At 29.4% G+C, this 18,391-nt stretch overlaps 2 protein-coding genes across 2 annotated transcripts; one reads left to right on the top strand and one right to left on the bottom strand.

Annotated features, from left to right (window-relative positions):
* Positions 1 to 3,554: 3,554 nt before the first annotated feature.
* On the bottom strand, positions 3,555 to 4,770 carry LOC114189652 (uncharacterized). Its single transcript, XM_028078281.2, has one exon. It carries the CDS (start codon positions 4,739 to 4,741, stop codon positions 3,758 to 3,760), a length of 984 nt encoding a protein of 327 aa, XP_027934082.1. The 5' UTR covers positions 4,742 to 4,770; the 3' UTR covers positions 3,555 to 3,757.
* A 6,607-nt stretch (positions 4,771 to 11,377) lies between these two features.
* LOC114191712 (nucleolar complex-associated protein 2-like) lies at positions 11,378 to 17,921 on the top strand. The gene is made up of 12 exons (XM_028081069.2): positions 11,378 to 11,508; positions 11,644 to 11,683; positions 11,777 to 11,886; positions 12,216 to 12,287; positions 13,582 to 14,127; positions 14,427 to 14,729; positions 15,568 to 15,897; positions 15,974 to 16,180; positions 16,307 to 16,393; positions 16,916 to 17,010; positions 17,110 to 17,238; positions 17,348 to 17,921. The coding sequence occupies exons 2-12, from the start codon at positions 11,662 to 11,664 to the stop codon at positions 17,565 to 17,567; spliced, it is 2,121 nt and encodes a 706-aa protein (XP_027936870.1). The 5' UTR covers positions 11,378 to 11,508; positions 11,644 to 11,661; the 3' UTR covers positions 17,568 to 17,921.
* Positions 17,922 to 18,391: the final 470 nt, after the last annotated feature.

Consider the following 18,391-nt stretch of genomic DNA (forward strand, 5'->3'; position numbering starts at 1 on the left):
GTCCAAATTCATTGTTCTCTGAGTCACTAACTCTTTTTATATATTTTCCATTTATATTATAATAATTATTTTACTTAAAATGCTGATAATCAGTTACCTAAAAAAATAAAGTTGTGGCATAATAGTTAGCAAATTCGTTATATTGACGTAACAATTCTTTTTTATTATAGTGATATAATTTTAAATGAAATAATATGGATATATTTAAAAACTAAAAGTCATTTTATTCATTGGTGTATATCTTACTAATTTTGCATTTATATTAACCGGTAAAAAATCTTATCATTTTAAAACTAAAATATCATCAATGATAATAATTAAAATAACAACTAAAATTATTAGTACTGACAAATATTTTACAACAAAGTTTATAACCAAAAATTTTATTAATTTTCTAATTTTGCAATAAAATTTTCAATCAATTTAGAGAAAAAAAACATTGACTAAAATCGCAATCATATTTTTTATCATAAACATTGATCAAAATTAACCTATAAGTAATATTGATAATTTAAAAATAGCAATAAAATGTATATTCCCTACATATTAAAAATTTAAATGTGTATATCAAATAAATATTATAAAGCTGAATACCTTGTAAGAGAAAAGACTCATAAATACATTGTGTTGTAGGTTGGGATAGTGTTAATTTCTTATGTGGGTTGAGATCATCTCTCATTAGTGTTATGTGTCACTCTTGAAATTTTCACAAAAAAAGATCCACTAGTGGTATCAGAACCAAAGATCCACTAATGATATCAGAACCAAATATCAATTCATACAAGTACAATATATCTCATGTATCAAAAGTATTTGTAATGGAAGTTCATGAAGTATCTCATTATGTGAACCACGATCTTCTTAAAAAAAGATTAGACAAACGTGTTATTCAATGATGAATGGAAGTATAAGTACTTAGCTTAAGAAGGATATGTAACAATATGAATGGACTAAAATTCAAGTAAAAGTGTACGTTGAACATATTATAAGAAATAATACTCTTAAACCTAAGGTTTTTGATTCTATATGTCCTCTATATGTGGTTTTAGTTTATGTCCTATTAATGTTATGTCTGCTCAATGATCTATGGACAGAACCATTTTTCTATATCAATGATATGACAATTAGTCACTAATTAAATCAATAATTGACTTTTAAAAAATATTATAGTTTAGTAACTTAAATAGCGATTGATTTTGATAAGAGACTAAAGCATTTTCTTGACACTCACAATAGATCATTAGAATGCTTAATCTTCACTGAGGTCTTGATAATCCAGGACTAACTCTTAACAAGGTTTTTCACCGATTAACAATTTTTATAGGAGTAAAATATTTTTAACAAAATATAATTTTTATATTTCTAAAAAGACATAGTAAAGGAAAGTGAAAGGTAGTGTGAGATAAATTCTGGTATTATCCTTAAGAAAAATATTATGAAAATATTTAACTCAAATCTAGTCTAAATATTTAATAGTATCTATATTAACTAGAGTTTAATTATATGTGTGGCTAAATTTTATTTTCTTTCTTAACTTTTAGCCTGAGTTCATTTAGGATAGCCTTAATTATGTTAAATTAATTCAATTATTTTTAAAATAAATTATAAGAATCTTTAATGAATCAATTTTTTTATTATACACTTAAAATGCAATGTGAATAACATTTTTTTGTGAGTTAAAATATCTTGATCGAATCTTTATTGAGTTTAACATAAATTATTATTCTTTCTAACTATTAAATAATGTACATATATCTACGCGCAAAAATGTTTACTTTAGACTTTTGCTATGTGTGTTTAGGTGAGCATTTATAAAACTGATTTTGGTTACATTTTTAAAATGTAAAGTAATTTGCAACTAAAATCATGTTATTACTAACAAATTGGGAAATGAATACTATTTAACCTATTGTTTTCCTTATACACAGAGCACAACTGTTCTATATTGCAATTTGCAATTTTGAGTTTGTGTTTTATGAAATGAACAAATTTAATTGAACACCATCTTTTTATTTGTTTTTTTTATAAAACTCACATTTAGTGTTGTAATAAAAATACACCAACACTTTTGATTGATATTTACGTGAACACAAGTTATAGATTCTCTAATAATAGAGATATTCTACGATAATATAATAGTTATCTTGGCTCACAATTGCACATTCTGTATTATGTGAGAAGTTGTTTCTTAAAGATGCAGTGAAATATGTAGAAATAAGTGTAGCAAAGGAACGGTTGCAGGTACTACAACAAAGACAAAAGTACTTTAGTCCTGACCACTGTTTTGGTGTTTTGGCGAGTATAATGCATATATTTGAACTGCTTTAAATATGGATGTTGTATAAAGGAGCTTGGATGACAATAATGAGTATGCGCTTCTGAGCTGGTGTGAGGAAACAAGTTAGAATTTCATGTTAAAAATGCATATATTTGGTTTGCTTTGAGGATTTCAAGTAGTTTTCCATTGTCATTTTTTAGGTTTGGCAGATATGTGTTTAGCTAGTGCTATAATGCCATATTAATACATCAATGTATACAGGATAACTTTTTGTATAGAGGTTAGAGCACTCCTTAAGTACTTTTTTAATTTTAATTCATTTTTTGCTGATAAAAAAAAATTTCTAATAATATTTTACCTTAATAAATAGTTTTTAGTTCGAATCTTACGTAGTATGTGTTAAATATTTGGAAAAAGAAGTTTGCAACTTGTAGGACTTTTATGTGACCTTAGTGTGTGTGTATATATATATATATATATATATATATATATATATATATATATATATATATATATATATATATATATATATATATATATATATATATATATATATGTCATGGAACATGCTCTAGAAGTAGAAAAGTAACAACATTTATTTTAAATCATTTGATTTTGTTAATTTGATTGAATCCACAGAATCTTATTGGATTTGGCTAAAACTGTTTTGTGGCTGGAATGATTCAAACAAGGAGAGACATGTTTTTGTTGTATGAGTTTGGAATATCCGAACTGGTTCTTGCTCAAACACAATTCTTTTCCAGATAAAAAAAATACATACAAATAAGCGTGTAACAATGACCTAAATTGCCCAAAACAATAGATGTCTGATCAAACAACAAAATAACCTAAGAAACCACAAAATTAAGAATAACACATGTATAGAAACAAAAACAGTAGCTAATAATAGTGCAACTAAATACTAACCTTTTATGATCAGGTTATGAGAATAGGTTACAACATCAAATTTAAAGGATATATAATATACAAATGTAATAGGAGTAAATCAACATTCATTGTTCATGTTTGTGTAACACCCTCATGTATACATAATACCATCACTCTATATATATCACATGTAACAAAATGACCAATATATATTTTCTGGGCAATTACTTAGCACTATGGAAGACATCTTTTTTTTATTATTATCATCACTATATGATCGAGACTAACTAATAACAATTGCTAAAATTTCACGCTAGTTGTCAAATTGAAAGTTCTTATAACTTTATAAACTTGTATACGTAAATGAAAAACTACCAATTGAACTACATGACATTACTTCATTTCTAAAGATAATTTATTTTTAGGTTTTTTCAGACGAAGAACACAAGAACAACTACACCATATGGATAAAAAGGATCCTGCTAATTGATATACTTCATGGCATTAACAACTTTATTTTTAGTTGTTTCAGTCACTGAAACAACTACACCATGGATAAAATGGATAAAGACCCTACCGAGACTCGTTCATCTACTGAATCTCCAGTTTGATTTGGACACCTCTGGGTGGTGCTGCAACAGGTAATTTCTGATGAAATCCAAAAGGAAAAGGATGATGAAATCCAAAAGGAAGGTGAAACCCAGGTATAGCATAATTCACTTTCTCAAATCCCGGAGGAGGAGGAATTGGTTTTCCAAATCCAGGAGGAGGAGGAAGAAGCTCCTCAACAACACACTCAGTTTTTGGAACAAGAACCCTAGGTGGAGGAGCCTGAGGAGGAGGAGGAGCAATCACACTAGTGTTCTTGCTATTTCCCCAAACAATCGTAGGTTTACCATTCACCCATTCAACACGAGGGTTTCTCTTATAGTACCTCGCCATCAACCTCTTCTTTCTCTCAATTTTCGACTCAAACTTGTAGTGAATCGAACTCACGTGCGATGCAAACCGCTGAGAAGTCTCGAACACGCCCTTACACTTTGGGCACGTGTAAGGCCCGTTCTTCTTGTGCGGATTGCTATGGATTCGACCATCGTACTTTTTCTCAGCTTCAGCTTCCTTCTTCTTCTCAGATTCCTTCTTCTTCTCAGCTTCCTCCTTCTCCTTGTTAATCACCGTTGCTGCTTCACTTGGCTTCTGCGGAGTACTCTTCTGGGTAGCTTCAGTGCCAAAATCGTCCAGAAAACGATGAAGCCTGGGCCTGAGCGGCGGTGCCGGTTGTGCCCCCGCCGTGGTGCGCGACCAAGTGCCACCGAGAACCCTGGCTAATGCTGGCACACGGAGCAATTGTTCTTTCAGCAAGTCACTTGCTTTGACGTTGGTAACTATGGGTGGCGGTGGTGGTAGTGGTGGTGCTACGTGCGGTGTTTCTCTCGGATGAACGTTAACCCAGGAGCGTTGTTTTGTTGTTGGGTGATTCACCCTTTGGTTCAACCCTAGTTGGGTATTCCCTCTCATCCAGAATGGGTATGGCATGGTGGGGTTGGAGCCTGGGCGAGAAGAGTTAAGGGACATGGTGACTCAGACAGAAACTGAAAGCAATCAATTTGTTAGTGTTTTATCTACGTATGTGCGTGTTCCGATACGAGGTTTGGTGGTCTTTTTATAAGGGCTTTCGTGTTTCCTCGGCAATGTAAGAGTATTATTTTACATTAATCAATACTTTCCATTAAATATAAAATATTTAAAGTTAGCAAAAAAAAAAAGTAGAATTCATTCTTACCCTAACTTTTAACACAGTATTTAAACATCAAAAAATGTAGTAAAATATTATTGAATTTTGACAACTTTCTCACGTGAGGTGACATCTTTTAAGGATTTTGGAATATTAGAAATCAAAAAATAAAAAAATAAAAAACCATTTAAAAAATGACACATAAGATAATAAGAAAAAGTTGTTAAAATTTAATACTAAAAAATCATTTTCCAATTCAATATAGTTCTTATAATTTAACTGAACTATATTAATTTTTTTCACATGATAATTTGAACGGTCATTTATCATTTTATACCTAATAATTAAAATTTTATTGAAATATTGTTTAACATGTAAAAATAATAATATTAGATAAAAAAAAGTATCATATTTTGACATGTAGTATTACAAATAATATAAACTTATTTAATCTAATATTTCAAGTGATCTAATGTGTTAGAGTACTATGGTAATCTATTATGATACATGTATCAAATACGATATACATTAAGACATTAATATACATTTATTTTAAAAATAATAAAATATAATACGTGATATATGCATATTAATAAATATATAATAATTCATAAAAATATAATAAATATATTATTATTATTGTGTAGGTCCAAATTAAAATTATATGTATTAAAGTTATTAATGTAAAAATAATAAATTATTATCATTATAAAAATATTAATGTTTTAATTGTGTTACACACTTCATTGATAAGTATTCTAAAATATACGTTATTCTAGTGCATCATAGATGGTAACATGTTCACTCTTAATTAATGTTTTTCTTTTCTTTTTTTAGTTCAAGGTTTCTTTTATTGTGAAGGGCATGTCGAGTGGATAAGTTTTTAATTTAATTCTTTTAATACTATTATGTCACGTTATTTTTACATTTTATGGTAGTTTTAAGTTTTTTTTATAATAATCTTATTAATATTACTCTTTTAATTTGATAATTAAATAAACATTAAATAGTAATAAATTTATATATACTTTATTAGAATAGAAAAAGTTATGTATTTATTACTTTACTAAACAACACACTTTAAATATAACTGACGAGAACAAATCATATAAAATGTGTCATAACTGCTATTAAACGTGTCCAATGCTCAAATATTATTGAAACTTGAAAAGAATATATTTTTATTCTATTAGCGTGTCACACACATATAGTTGTATTTAAAGCCAACAAATTTGCTTATTATATATTTAAAAAGTTAATTTACTGTCTACTTTTATTTTATTTTATTCAATGTTAACTAATATGGACAAATAACTCCATATCTTTTTTATTATTGGTCAAATCTTTTGTCTAAATTATTAAATGTATCACGAAAAACAGCTCATAATCACCTTACAATTTCTTTATATTAATTCCTATAAAAAAATATTGAATTATGTAATTTATGTTATTGATTAATACATTGACAGAATAACTTTCACTAATTTTAAATTCATATAAAAATTCAACAATGAAATAATAAGTATGCCACGTATATAAAAATTATAGTTTTTTAATTTAAACTATTATTTTTATGGGCTATATTAATAAAATATTTATTGTTAAATTAAATGTAATTAATGATGAAAATGAAATTAAAATTATCAAAATATTAATACTTTAAAACTAACAATTTATTATTGAGAATAAATAAATTAAACTTAAATTGTAATATAGTAAAATTATAACATTACCATCAACTTTACGTGATCCTAATTATCAACTTTCCCAGTGACAGTTACAAAAGTTAACTATTCATCAGAGTTTTTTTTTTTTTTTTATCTTTTTCTAACTGTAGTATTTTAATATATTAATGTCAAAATCATTATATTTAAAAAAGCAATTTCCAAAACTTATTTACTTTTTATATATACACTTTTTTTTTTGTAAGAACGTATTTTAAGGTAGGAGGATTGTTTTTTAAGAAATAATAATTAAAATTTTAATTTTAATTTTTGTTGACTACATAAATTACAAAATTTTAATCATTTACCTCTCTAAATTAAGTCCTTGTGATTTGTTTTATTTATTTTTTCTTCTGAAGTTTATTATGATAATTTTATCGATCAAATATGGTTAGTGACACACAATAAGTACTTTTTTCTTATCTTAGGTGTTCTATTATTATAAGAGGAAATATATTTAAAATATTATTGCATGTCAAAGTATATTTAATATTTTGAATTAAGGTAAGTTAGCATTTAAGAAATAAACTGCCCTTACAATTTGTTTTTGAGGCTTGAAATGTAGTGGGAATTGTTGAAATGGGTTATATTAATTATTGTATACTATTTATGTTATGTTATGTATTTATTTATTTTTTTGTTTTAGATTTAAAACTCGATAAAATGTTTATATGTAGTTCTGTTAAATTAAGATATTGTTGATTTTAGATTTCAATGGTGAGATTTAAATTTTGATTTTGAGTTGTAATCTTTTACGCATAAGATGTGAGTAGAGATGTTAATAAGATTGGTAGAGTACGGATAGTATCTTTCATATACATTACTCACTGGATAAATATTCGTATTCATATCTGTGTGTATTCGTTATACGAGTACTCACATATTTTTTGAATATCCACGGATATTAACGGGTACTTGCAGATATTTATAAAACGAAAAATTTAATATTTAACTACAAATTCAAATAAAAATATAATGCAAAACATTTATAAATTTCAAACAAAGTGCAAATAGCCCATCTAAATATTGTTAAATGACAATTTACAAACAAATGAAGATTTTCTAAAACAAATTGATAAAAAAATAACTCATTCAAAATTAATGTATTAATATTTTAATCATTTTTTAAATTTAAATTAAAGTATAGTAGATATGAGTGTCTACAAATACAAATATTATAACACTCATACCCACTTTATTAATATGCAGGTAACAAAAATACTAATATTCATCACTCGTGACGTCCATTCTTAATATCCATTTTTTACTTATTACTTATTATTATGAGTTTTATACATTAATAAATGTGGGGTTGGAATTATGACAGTGACTTTGTTTGGTGGTGGGGTTAAAAGATGGAGATGAAAATAAATTAAAACAATAATTAAAAATAACAATACACTTCGATTTAATAAAGAACGAAAGTATAACCTAAAGAACAGACATCGATTATAAATTAAAATCTACAGTCCTACATTTTCTTACCGCGTCTAAATATTCTTCGATTAAAAAATTGATGTAAAATTTCCAAAATAATTTATGTCAAAATTGTTATTTACAATACATTGGTGATAGTTATACTTGTTAAATAAGTATTTGTGCATATATAAAACTTTAACTAAAAATATAGAATTAGGTAACAATTTTTATTTTATTATATTTAAATAAATATAGTGCTTTATTGTGCAGTAGAATTTTTAATCAATAAATAATACATACGTTGTATCACTCGTAAAGTTAAAACACTTTAGATATTAACTTTCTATATATCAGAAGGAGAAGTTTTTAATAAATACATTAATTAATAGTTTTTTTTTTTTTTATCAGCAAAGAATGGATATACTTAAGAAAGTGTACTTAAGGGGTGCTCTAACCCTTATACAAAACAATCTAGTATATATTGATGCTCTAACTTGGCATCATAGCACCTTTAAAACAAAAAGCTAGAACAATAGCATAACCCTGAACAAAAACTATGGGATAGGCTTGTGGATCCAAACACAAAGATCTAGCAGATTCAGCATAATAGAGTTTATTCGTCTCCTTTGAATTGTTATCCTAATCCCTTATGCTTCCACAAGCACCACTTAATTGTGTTTTGGTTGCTACAGAATAGAACAAGCGTAATGGAGGTCTGCAAATATGCTGCATCATAAAATAGTTATGAACACAGTGGAGGGAGATCTTTGTCGCTGGTAGTGTGTCCTTTTAAGCCTCAAGCAATAGCATCCAAGTTATTCCAAATGCCTACGGCTTCACATGTAACTACAATATGTTTTGAACCTTGCTTTGTGTTCCCTTGTACACAGTCACCACCACGATACAATTCCATTTAGCTTTTGAACACCTGCAGTTTGATACCTATCACACTGGAACACACAACATTACCGTATCACATGGATTTTAAGCATGTAAATGGGATAAAATCCAATCACTATAAGAGAACGATGTAGTAGGAATCTTATGTTTCATCCATACCCAAGCTACCATTTGAGCATGACTGAAAATTTCTATAGGGTCCACTTTCCTTTGCTTAAAGATTACCCTATTCCTATGGTTCCAAATTTCCCCTATAGTAGCTAACCACATACCTCTCCAAGCTAGGTTTTGTCTATAATTACTCAGTATAATTATAAAACAAGTAACGCAAATTTTATTATACATTGAGCCTTCTTTTTTAATGATTATGTTTTGATATATCCATAGGTATGATAATGTGGACTGGTTTGATTTGTTTAGGTTCATATCACACTGGATCTGTAAAATATAGACCGGACTGGTTTTATCCGCTTTGAAAATGTTGGTTCAAAAGTTTGGCCTATCTCACATAGGTTTTGGTTCGTGGAGCATCCTTTTTTTTTTATTTCTTGTGTTTTAATGTTGAACAAATTAGAAAATTTTAACAAGTTCACGAAATTAAATAAATACTTTGTAAAGTTAAATGATAAATTGATAATTCAACATTTTCATTATATTCATACTCATACTTTGATATGCACGATGAATTATTTAGATTTAAGCACATTCAGAGATACATAACACTTGTATTTTTTCAGTCATACCAAAATTTAGAACGGTCTATGCATAAATTCAAAAAGTAATATAACCAAGTGCATTTTTTATGCAAACCGCGAATCAATCCGTCCCATCCTTCTTTTGACTAATCCAGGTTGTGGATTATGTGGATCGAATTTTTGTAGACCAACGAACTTAGTATGTTGACTCACCCCACATTTTATTGATAGATTTGTGGACCGACCCATACCTACGTTATCATCCGTAGATATTAAAATTTCCTAAGTTTATACTAATTCTAGAAATAATAATCACAACACAAATTTTTTCTTCATATTTTACAATACAGGTTATAAACTCATTTTATTGATGCTTTTAATTTTTGACTTTTATGTTAATAATTACAAAACACAATTCTTTGATTTTACGTTTATTTTAGGTTTTTATTTTTTTAACGTAGTATTTTAAGATATTGATTGAGATAAAATTATTGTTGAAATTACTATAATTTCGATAGTTAAAAAAACCCACCCAAAGTTGTTATTTAATATATAACTAAAATTGATATAACTTATTATTATTATTATTAGTGGAGAAAATACATTTCGTGCTTTTATATAATATTAACAACATAAAAAACGGTGAATGATTACACATAACATAATCACCTTTATTGTCTGAATATAGTACATATTTTTTTTAAGTTGAAATTGTAATTAAGATCAAAATAAAAACATTAAACGTGTGCTATTCATATATTATTATATTTTTTAATTTTAAAATATAATTAAAACAAATTGAAATATAAAATGTGTATACAGAGAATATAATTCTTTTTATATATTGTTGTATATACATTCACACATAAAACTAAATAAAATATTTCATGTACTAAATAAATATAAAAAAATCAGAAAATATATTACTTACTTCTATTTTCCTTAAATATTATATTTTTGTTCTTGATTCATTAAATAACTAATAAAAAATTATTTTTTATTTTTAACTGTTCCAACATAAAAAAAATTATTTAAATGTTACCTTAAATCATTCAAATGAAAATAATATATATTTTTCTATGAGTAAATAATTAAATTGACATTAAATGAGAGCATTTATCGAATGTTTTAACCTTTTTACAAGAGGAACTTGATGACTCTCTACATAAGAGATTGAGTGAGCCTTTCATCATGAGAAAAAAAAAACTTAAATAATTATCATATTAATTTTAAATCAATTAAGATCAATCACTACTTTGTAGTTTTATTTTTAAAATACATCTTAAAAAGTTATATATTTAAATTATTTTGGTCTTCAATTCTTAAACAATATAACATTATTGAGTATACTTGAATAAAATAAAATTATACTTTATTTCTTCAAACATACTATAGTTTATAGTTTAAGTTGTCATTGATAACTGAGTTTTTGATGCTACCATATAAATTTACATAAAAAGTAGACCTAGTATAGGATTTGAATTCTAAATTTTAAGTATGAATTAAATTTTATTTTTTTTCGCTTATAAACTGAAAATCACCATCTTTTAAACCTTAAATTATTTTACGTGGACGGATATTTTAACACTTTAACATACAAAGTGATGATTCACATTTCGAAATCTTTGCTTTTCATAAATATTTTCACTTATTTAATTTCGTTTCTATAATTTAATTTTATTAAAGACGGAAAAAGATTATAAAGTGAAAAAAAAAAGTGTTTAGAATTTGTTATAAACTTTGAATTAATGGGAGCATGGCAGATTTTTGCGGAGAGAAAAAAACATGAAAGCACCGAAATAATCCTTGAACCTTTTTTTCTGTCGTGTCCGCCGCCGAAGCTGCAACACAACTACTGAATGCGATTAGGTTTTGAGTTCACTTGATTTCTTTTACTTTTCTTGCTATCAATTTCTCAAGGTTAACTTGTCTCATTCAACTTGCATGCTTTAAAGGCCTTCTCTTTTTAATCTTTTCATGCTTAACCCTTAAATGTGTAAACAGGTTTTTCCTTCAACCAATATGGGCGCCAAAAATGATACAGGTTATGTGATTTTTTTTCCCTTTCAGCTTTATTTATTTTTTGAATGTCTCAGTTATTGATTTTCTTTTTGTGATTGTTTCGTGGGTGTATCAGAGACGAATTTGGATGGAGAGAACAGTGTAGGACGAAAGAGTAGAAAGAAACCCATGCCTGAGAGTGGAGCGCGAGAGCATAAGGAACAATTGCAAAAGCTTTCGGAGAAGGTTGGGTTTGTTGTTCTTGTGTTTCTAAGGACACTTTATGAGTATTGTATGTGTGGTCTAACTTTATTTTTATAAGGCGCTTTGAAATTTTAATCAGGGTTAAGGTCTCGTCACGTTGCTAGTTCTTTTCTTTAGTTTATCTTTATCTTAGCGAGTTCTATAGTTTATGTATTCGTTATCGCGATGAAACATGTCGATTCTTGAAGTTTATTCGAGAAATTTGACACACAGGCAGAAAATGTTTACATGTGTGGAACTGGAAATAGTGTTTGATTTTGTTATTTTGCTACATTATACTGGTAATGTTATTAACAGCTTTTCCATTTCAGGATCCAGAATTTTACGAGTTCTTGAAAGAGCATGACGAGGAGTTGCTTCAATTCAGTGATGATGATCTAGATGTGAGTGTATTCTTTTAGACTTTTTTGTCCATTCTTTTTCTACCCCATGCATAAACTACAATGGATACGAGGTGCGAGAAATATAATTTTTTATTATTGTATTCTTGTTTTCTTTCGGGAGTGTATCTTATCCTCTATTTTGTTCTTCTCACATTTTCAAGAAATGATTATTTTGGGTGTTAAAGAAACATGGGTTTTCCTCTAGATACATCTGTATAGAACTGTGACACTCTACACAAGGAAATATAAATTTAATTTGGTTTATCTTATAGTGGGGCACTGGCCCATCGATCATTGCAAATTTAAAATTCCCCTACTAAGTTATTTTTCTCATTTAGACTAATAGATTCTTTAGGTTCTCGTGATGTTTCTCCTATTTGATTTTGAGAAATCACTTGGGTAGGGCAAGGTCTTCATATTTCTTTTCACTAATGACTTAGTTCTGTCTAGTTTTACTTGAATCTAATGATCTATCCTCTAATCATGATAGGAAAGTTTGGATGATATTTTTGTAGATTTGTTTCTTTTGGACTAATGGATCTTTTAGACTATTGGGTTTGGTGAGCACACTTGGTTAGGGTCCTTGATGTTTAGAGTATTTTTTACTAAAACCTTCTTATTCGGTTTTGCGAGCATATTTGGTTAGGGTCTTGATGTTTAGAGTATTTTTCACTCAAAAAGCTACAGTCCGTTCTAGTTTTACTTGAATTTATGATTTATCCTTTAACCGAGATAGGAAACTTCTTATGAGGCTTCCTTTGTGTTTTCTGGTGAATCTGTTGTAAAAGAATGTCCATATTTTATAGGTTATGCCTTTACCCTGTTATATTATTGAATTTATGTTCATGGTCTCTATTTGATGCATAATTCTATTATTTCAACGGAATCTCTTTTTTATCCCAACTCTTTGTGATATGCACCACTACCACCAGCACTATCATATTTTTTCTAAAGTAATGACGTGTATGATTTTTTATTAGAAAGCTGCAAATTTCTGTAATCGATACTTCTCTCCCTTTCTTCCTTGAATTTCAGATAGCATTGTTAAAAGAAATTCACCTTTTAGCTGTGTCTATTAAGATTTCATTGCCACACCCTTTTAATGTTTTTTAACAGGAATGAATTTCTTAGAAGGACTTTGTTTAGTAAATCCTTATTTGAATATCTTAAAAAGTATAGGTTTTGGTTTGTTATAGTTTGCTTATTTATATATAATAATACTAAATAGCTTAATCTGATATATTCCTAGTATTAAAAGCTATGTAACTGTTACTGTATTGCTTGTTTTATCCAGGATGATGTGGGTACTGACATAGAAGATGAAGATCTAAAGCTAGATGAGGAGGTTAGTGAGGATGAGATTCAAGAGAAGGAACAAAAGTCCTCTAAGGAAGTTATAACTACTTCTATGGTTGATTTGTGGTGCAAATCAATTCAAGAAAGGGGGAGCTTAAGTGCACTTCGTTCCCTGCTGAGGGCTTTCAGGACGGCATGCCACTATGGTGACGATGGGGGGAATGAATCTATGACAAAGCTTAGTGTAATGTCTAGCACTGTATTCAACAAAATAATGTTGACTGTACTTACTGAAATGGATGGAATACTGAGAAAATTGTTTAAGCTTCCTGCTTCTGGTGGAAAGAAAGAGAATATAACAGATTTAATGGCCACGAAACATTGGAATAGTTATGGCCCTTTAGTGAAGTCTTACCTTGGAAATGCTCTCCATGTTTTGAACCAAATGACTGACACAGAAATGATATCATTTACTTTACGTAGGCTGAAATACTCTTTATTGTTTTTGGCGGCTGTTCCTTCACTCCTAAGGAAATACATTAAGGTATAAGTAACCCATTGTTCTTCAAATCAATGCTATCTACAGTATTCTAGTATTGCATCAATGAACACTAATACTTTTAAGTTTGAAATCTGTGTATTGCATATATCTTCTGATACATATTGGTCCTCTAGTTCTCTACTGTAATTTTTATTATAGCTTGATTAGATAGGCAGCAATAATCTAAAACGTTCTCTCCTAATTTTCCTCTGTCTCCCTCCAAATGTTTATTTACATTCTAGGACATGTAACTTATTTTTTCCATTGATTTTGTTGACTAACTTTCATAATGATTTCATCAGGTGGTTCTTCATTTCTGGGGTACTGGCGGAGGTGCCCTTCCTGTGGTTTCATTTCTGTTTATGAGAGATCTATGTATCCGAATTGGATCTGGCTGCATAGATGAATGTTTCAAAGGAATATATAAAGCATATGTTTTGAATTGCCACTTTGTAAATGCCGTGAAACTTAAACATATCCGTTTCCTTGGCAATTGTGTCATTGAACTTCTTGGTGTTGATCTTGCCACTGCGTATCAACATGCCTTCATTTACATTCGACAACTGGCTATGATATTAAGGGATGCACTTAATGCAAAAACTAAGGTGTTGTTCTATTTGTCCAGTGCGTGTTATTTGCTTATTAGGCATTATAAGAAGTGCCTGTTACCATTACGTAAATTTGAATTTATATTTATCCTAACAAACTGGTTATATTTGGATTTGAGGTACTGTCACATTGATAGGAGAGTATTATTGAATGCCTAAGTCCCATATTAAGTAATATGAGATATTCTGAGGAATATTTACATGTTTGGTTCTCTGTCTTTAGCAACTAGCTTTTAGAGGGGTGAATTTTTCTAGCGTTATACTCAGTACAGTATTTAAGTGCTTAGTTCTCTCCTCCTTAATAGCCGGCTCTTATTGGATTCCCCTAATGCTTGGGTGTTTATCACACTTCTTAGTTCTTATAGTTGTTACAAGATTGACATTATTTCCTATTTTCTGCTCTTTTGGGCATTATCTAGTTCCTTAACCTTACATGTTTTGCCTTCAAGTTCTATTATATGTCTTTTACAGTTACAAGGCATTCTTGATAAGTGTTGAAAAAGTAGAGTCGAGAATAAGGGTGATATGTTGTTGTAGATAGGGATTGAGAAAATATAGAAAGAACATAAAATTCTGTGGCTTACGCCTGTATTAGACTACAGGGAAGAACATAAATTCAGCATTTGTCTTTCATGTTTCAGCCACCCCTCAATCAAGATACAATGAATACCCAGAAAAAATCAGTGTTGAATTTCAGGGTACCACTACCTTAAATTATTAGGCTTTTATTGGTATTCGTTTGATTGGAGTCTTTCATAAACTGAAACATTTGTTTGTGCTGGCACTGCTTAAGTTATGGTCCTTATTTTACTCTTTCCCCGAATGCATTGTTCAGGAATCTTTTCGCAAGGTTTATGAGTGGAAATTCATCAATTGTCTTGAACTTTGGACTGGTGCTATCTGTGCCTACAGTTCAGAATCTGACTTTAAGCAACTTGCATATCCATTGACCCAAATAATTTCTGGAGTAGCCCGTCTGGTCCCCACAGCCAGATATTTTCCCCTTAGGTTGAGATGTGTAAGAATGTTGAACCAGATTGCAGCTTCTACCCATTCCTTTGTACCAGTGTCTATGCTCCTTTTAGACATGCTGGAAATGAAAGAATTGAATAGACCCCCAACTGGAGGTGTTGGCAAAGCTGTTGACTTACGCAGTATACTGAAGGTATTCATAACATGAATGAATTTAAATGTGAACTTTTTGAGATCCAGCTAAACTTAGGTGAATTCTTCTCTGTTAGGTTAGCAAGCTGACCCTAAAGACACGAGCATTTCAAGAAGCATGTGTTATTTCTGTGGTTGAAGAGCTAGCTGAACACTTGGCACAGTGGAGTTATTCCGTTGCTTTCATGGAATTGTCTTTTATTCCACTTGTGAGACTGCGTAGCTTTTGCAAATTAACCAAAGTAGAGAGGTTTCGAAAAGAAATGAGGCAGCTTATACGCCAGGTATTTCTATTAAGATGGTAAAAAAATGCAAGGGTGATACATAGATTTACTTGTATGTTTTATCATTGACTTGGCATGCAGCAGCACTCAGCATTCATTTCTAATTTTGCATTGTTCTACATTCAGATTGAAGCAAGTGCTAATCATGTGAATGAGAAGCGAATGTCAATTTCCTTTTTACCAAATGACCCGGCAGCATTATCTTTTCTCGAGGTTCGTGTCTCTAATTTTGGATTAATGAGTCAGTGGATAACACTGAATTCAGATATCATATTTATACCAAATTTATACAGTAAGATACATGGATTTATACTATTTCAAATGTTCGTTAGTTACTTTGGAATTAGATAATTAACCTAGTAATACGTACTCCACTAAATAGTCTGTACGTTGAATCTATCTGTACAGTCTCCTTGTTGGATGTGTGGGTTGATCTTTTTTCATTCATTTATTTACTTAAACTTTTCTCACTTCTCTCTTTCTGTCTCTTATGCACTAACCTTCACAAGAACTGCGTCTCTTTGAGCTGGTCAGCATCTTTTTTACTGCTGTTATAACTAAATTTCAGTGAAGTGGCATTGCATGTTTGCCTTTTTTATGCGGTCTATGTATACGGCGATGCACATGCAAATGATGGAGTTATTTTCTTTTCCTTTATGTTAATGCTATTTTGTTTGAGGTCGAAAAGAGTGATTTTTTTTTATCTGCTGAAAAGAGTTAAATTGATCATGTTAGGATGAAGAAAAGTCAGCTTCAAGTACTCTGTCAAAGTACGTCCTAACACTCCGCCAGAGAGCAGAACAGAAAAATAATTCATTAATGGAATCCAGGTTTGAACTTTGAAGTCAAGTTCAACTGTATTGATTACTAAATAGAACAGGTAATCATGGCTAGGATAGAGGTTTCTAACACAAATTGAGATTTTCCAGTGTGCTTGTGGGAGAAGAATCCTCTAGATTTGGGAATGAAATATCAGAGAGTGATGAAGAGGATGCAAGAAATAATGAAAAGGGTGCTGCCGTCTTTAGTTCATCATGGTTACCCGGAAATGAATCTAAGTATGATTTTCCTTTCATTTTTTTCTTTTTCAGTAAACCAAGTTGCTCATTGTTTCAGTATTGTTTCGTGCATGTTCATTGGCGTAAGTTTCTTTGTTGTACTTCTCAGGACAAAACAACCTGAAGAAACAAAAGGAAAAAGGAAAAAGCAGCAGAAAGAGAAAGCCATTGATGACGATGTTGTGGAGGACTTGGTACTTAGTTCTGACGAAGATATGCCTTCTAGTCACAGCCCTTCTGCTGGAAAAAATGATGATGCAGATCATTTACCTTCAAAAGGAAAACGCAAGCAGAAGAATCACAGAACAAAAAGGTTGAAAAAAAATTAGTCTCACTTGGAGGGGAAATGAAGTTTAGGTAGCAACCTCTCTATTCGGGATTCGTACTGAGAAAATGTGAGATGAGAAAAATTTTGATTAGTTTTAAAAGTAGTTTCCATTTTACATTTGGAGCAAAGACTGACGTGTGAATGTAATGGCAGCTGCAATTATATTTTTATACGTCATTTCGTTGTGATTGGAAAATGATAGTGTGGACAAACTGTGACCTGGCACTACTTGTAAAATCTTCTGGTGCCATCCATGGTTGGAGCAAAATGGTAACACCATTCCATATTTATCAGTGTAATTTATAGGTTTCTGAATTGGACATTGGAAAAGGATTTGAATTATTGATTTTTTTTATTTTACTTTATTATATTTTGGGAATTAAAAACATTCACAAAAATATTTTTAAATTATTCATTTTAAAATCATAAATTATGATTTTAAAATCTTCATAAATATACATATCAATCACCTTTTTCAATTTTAAAGATCTTAATTAACTAACGAGATGTCCTTAATTTTTTGAAAGAATTAAAATTAAATTAAACAAAAATAATGAATACTATAAATAAAATAACACATTACAATTACTTTTTATAATCTGTTAATTATTTTAATGGTATTAACAAGAAGGATCAAAATTAAAAAAAATTGACAAGTATTAAGATTAAATTGAAAAAAAAATAGACTTAATTATCATTTTGGTCCCCTAATTTGTTGGATTGGTTCATTTTGGTCGCCTTATTATTTTTTGGTTCAATTTGGTCATCTAATTCTTTAAAAAGTTCAATTTGGTCCCTGCCGTTAAGTCAACGTTATCCCGTCTC

This window comes from Vigna unguiculata, chromosome 7 (genome assembly GCF_037176805.1).
Source record: "Vigna unguiculata cultivar grain cowpea cultivar isolate G323 ecotype 2 chromosome 7, ASM3717680v1, whole genome shotgun sequence".
NCBI lineage: Eukaryota > Viridiplantae > Streptophyta > Magnoliopsida > Fabales > Fabaceae > Vigna > Vigna unguiculata.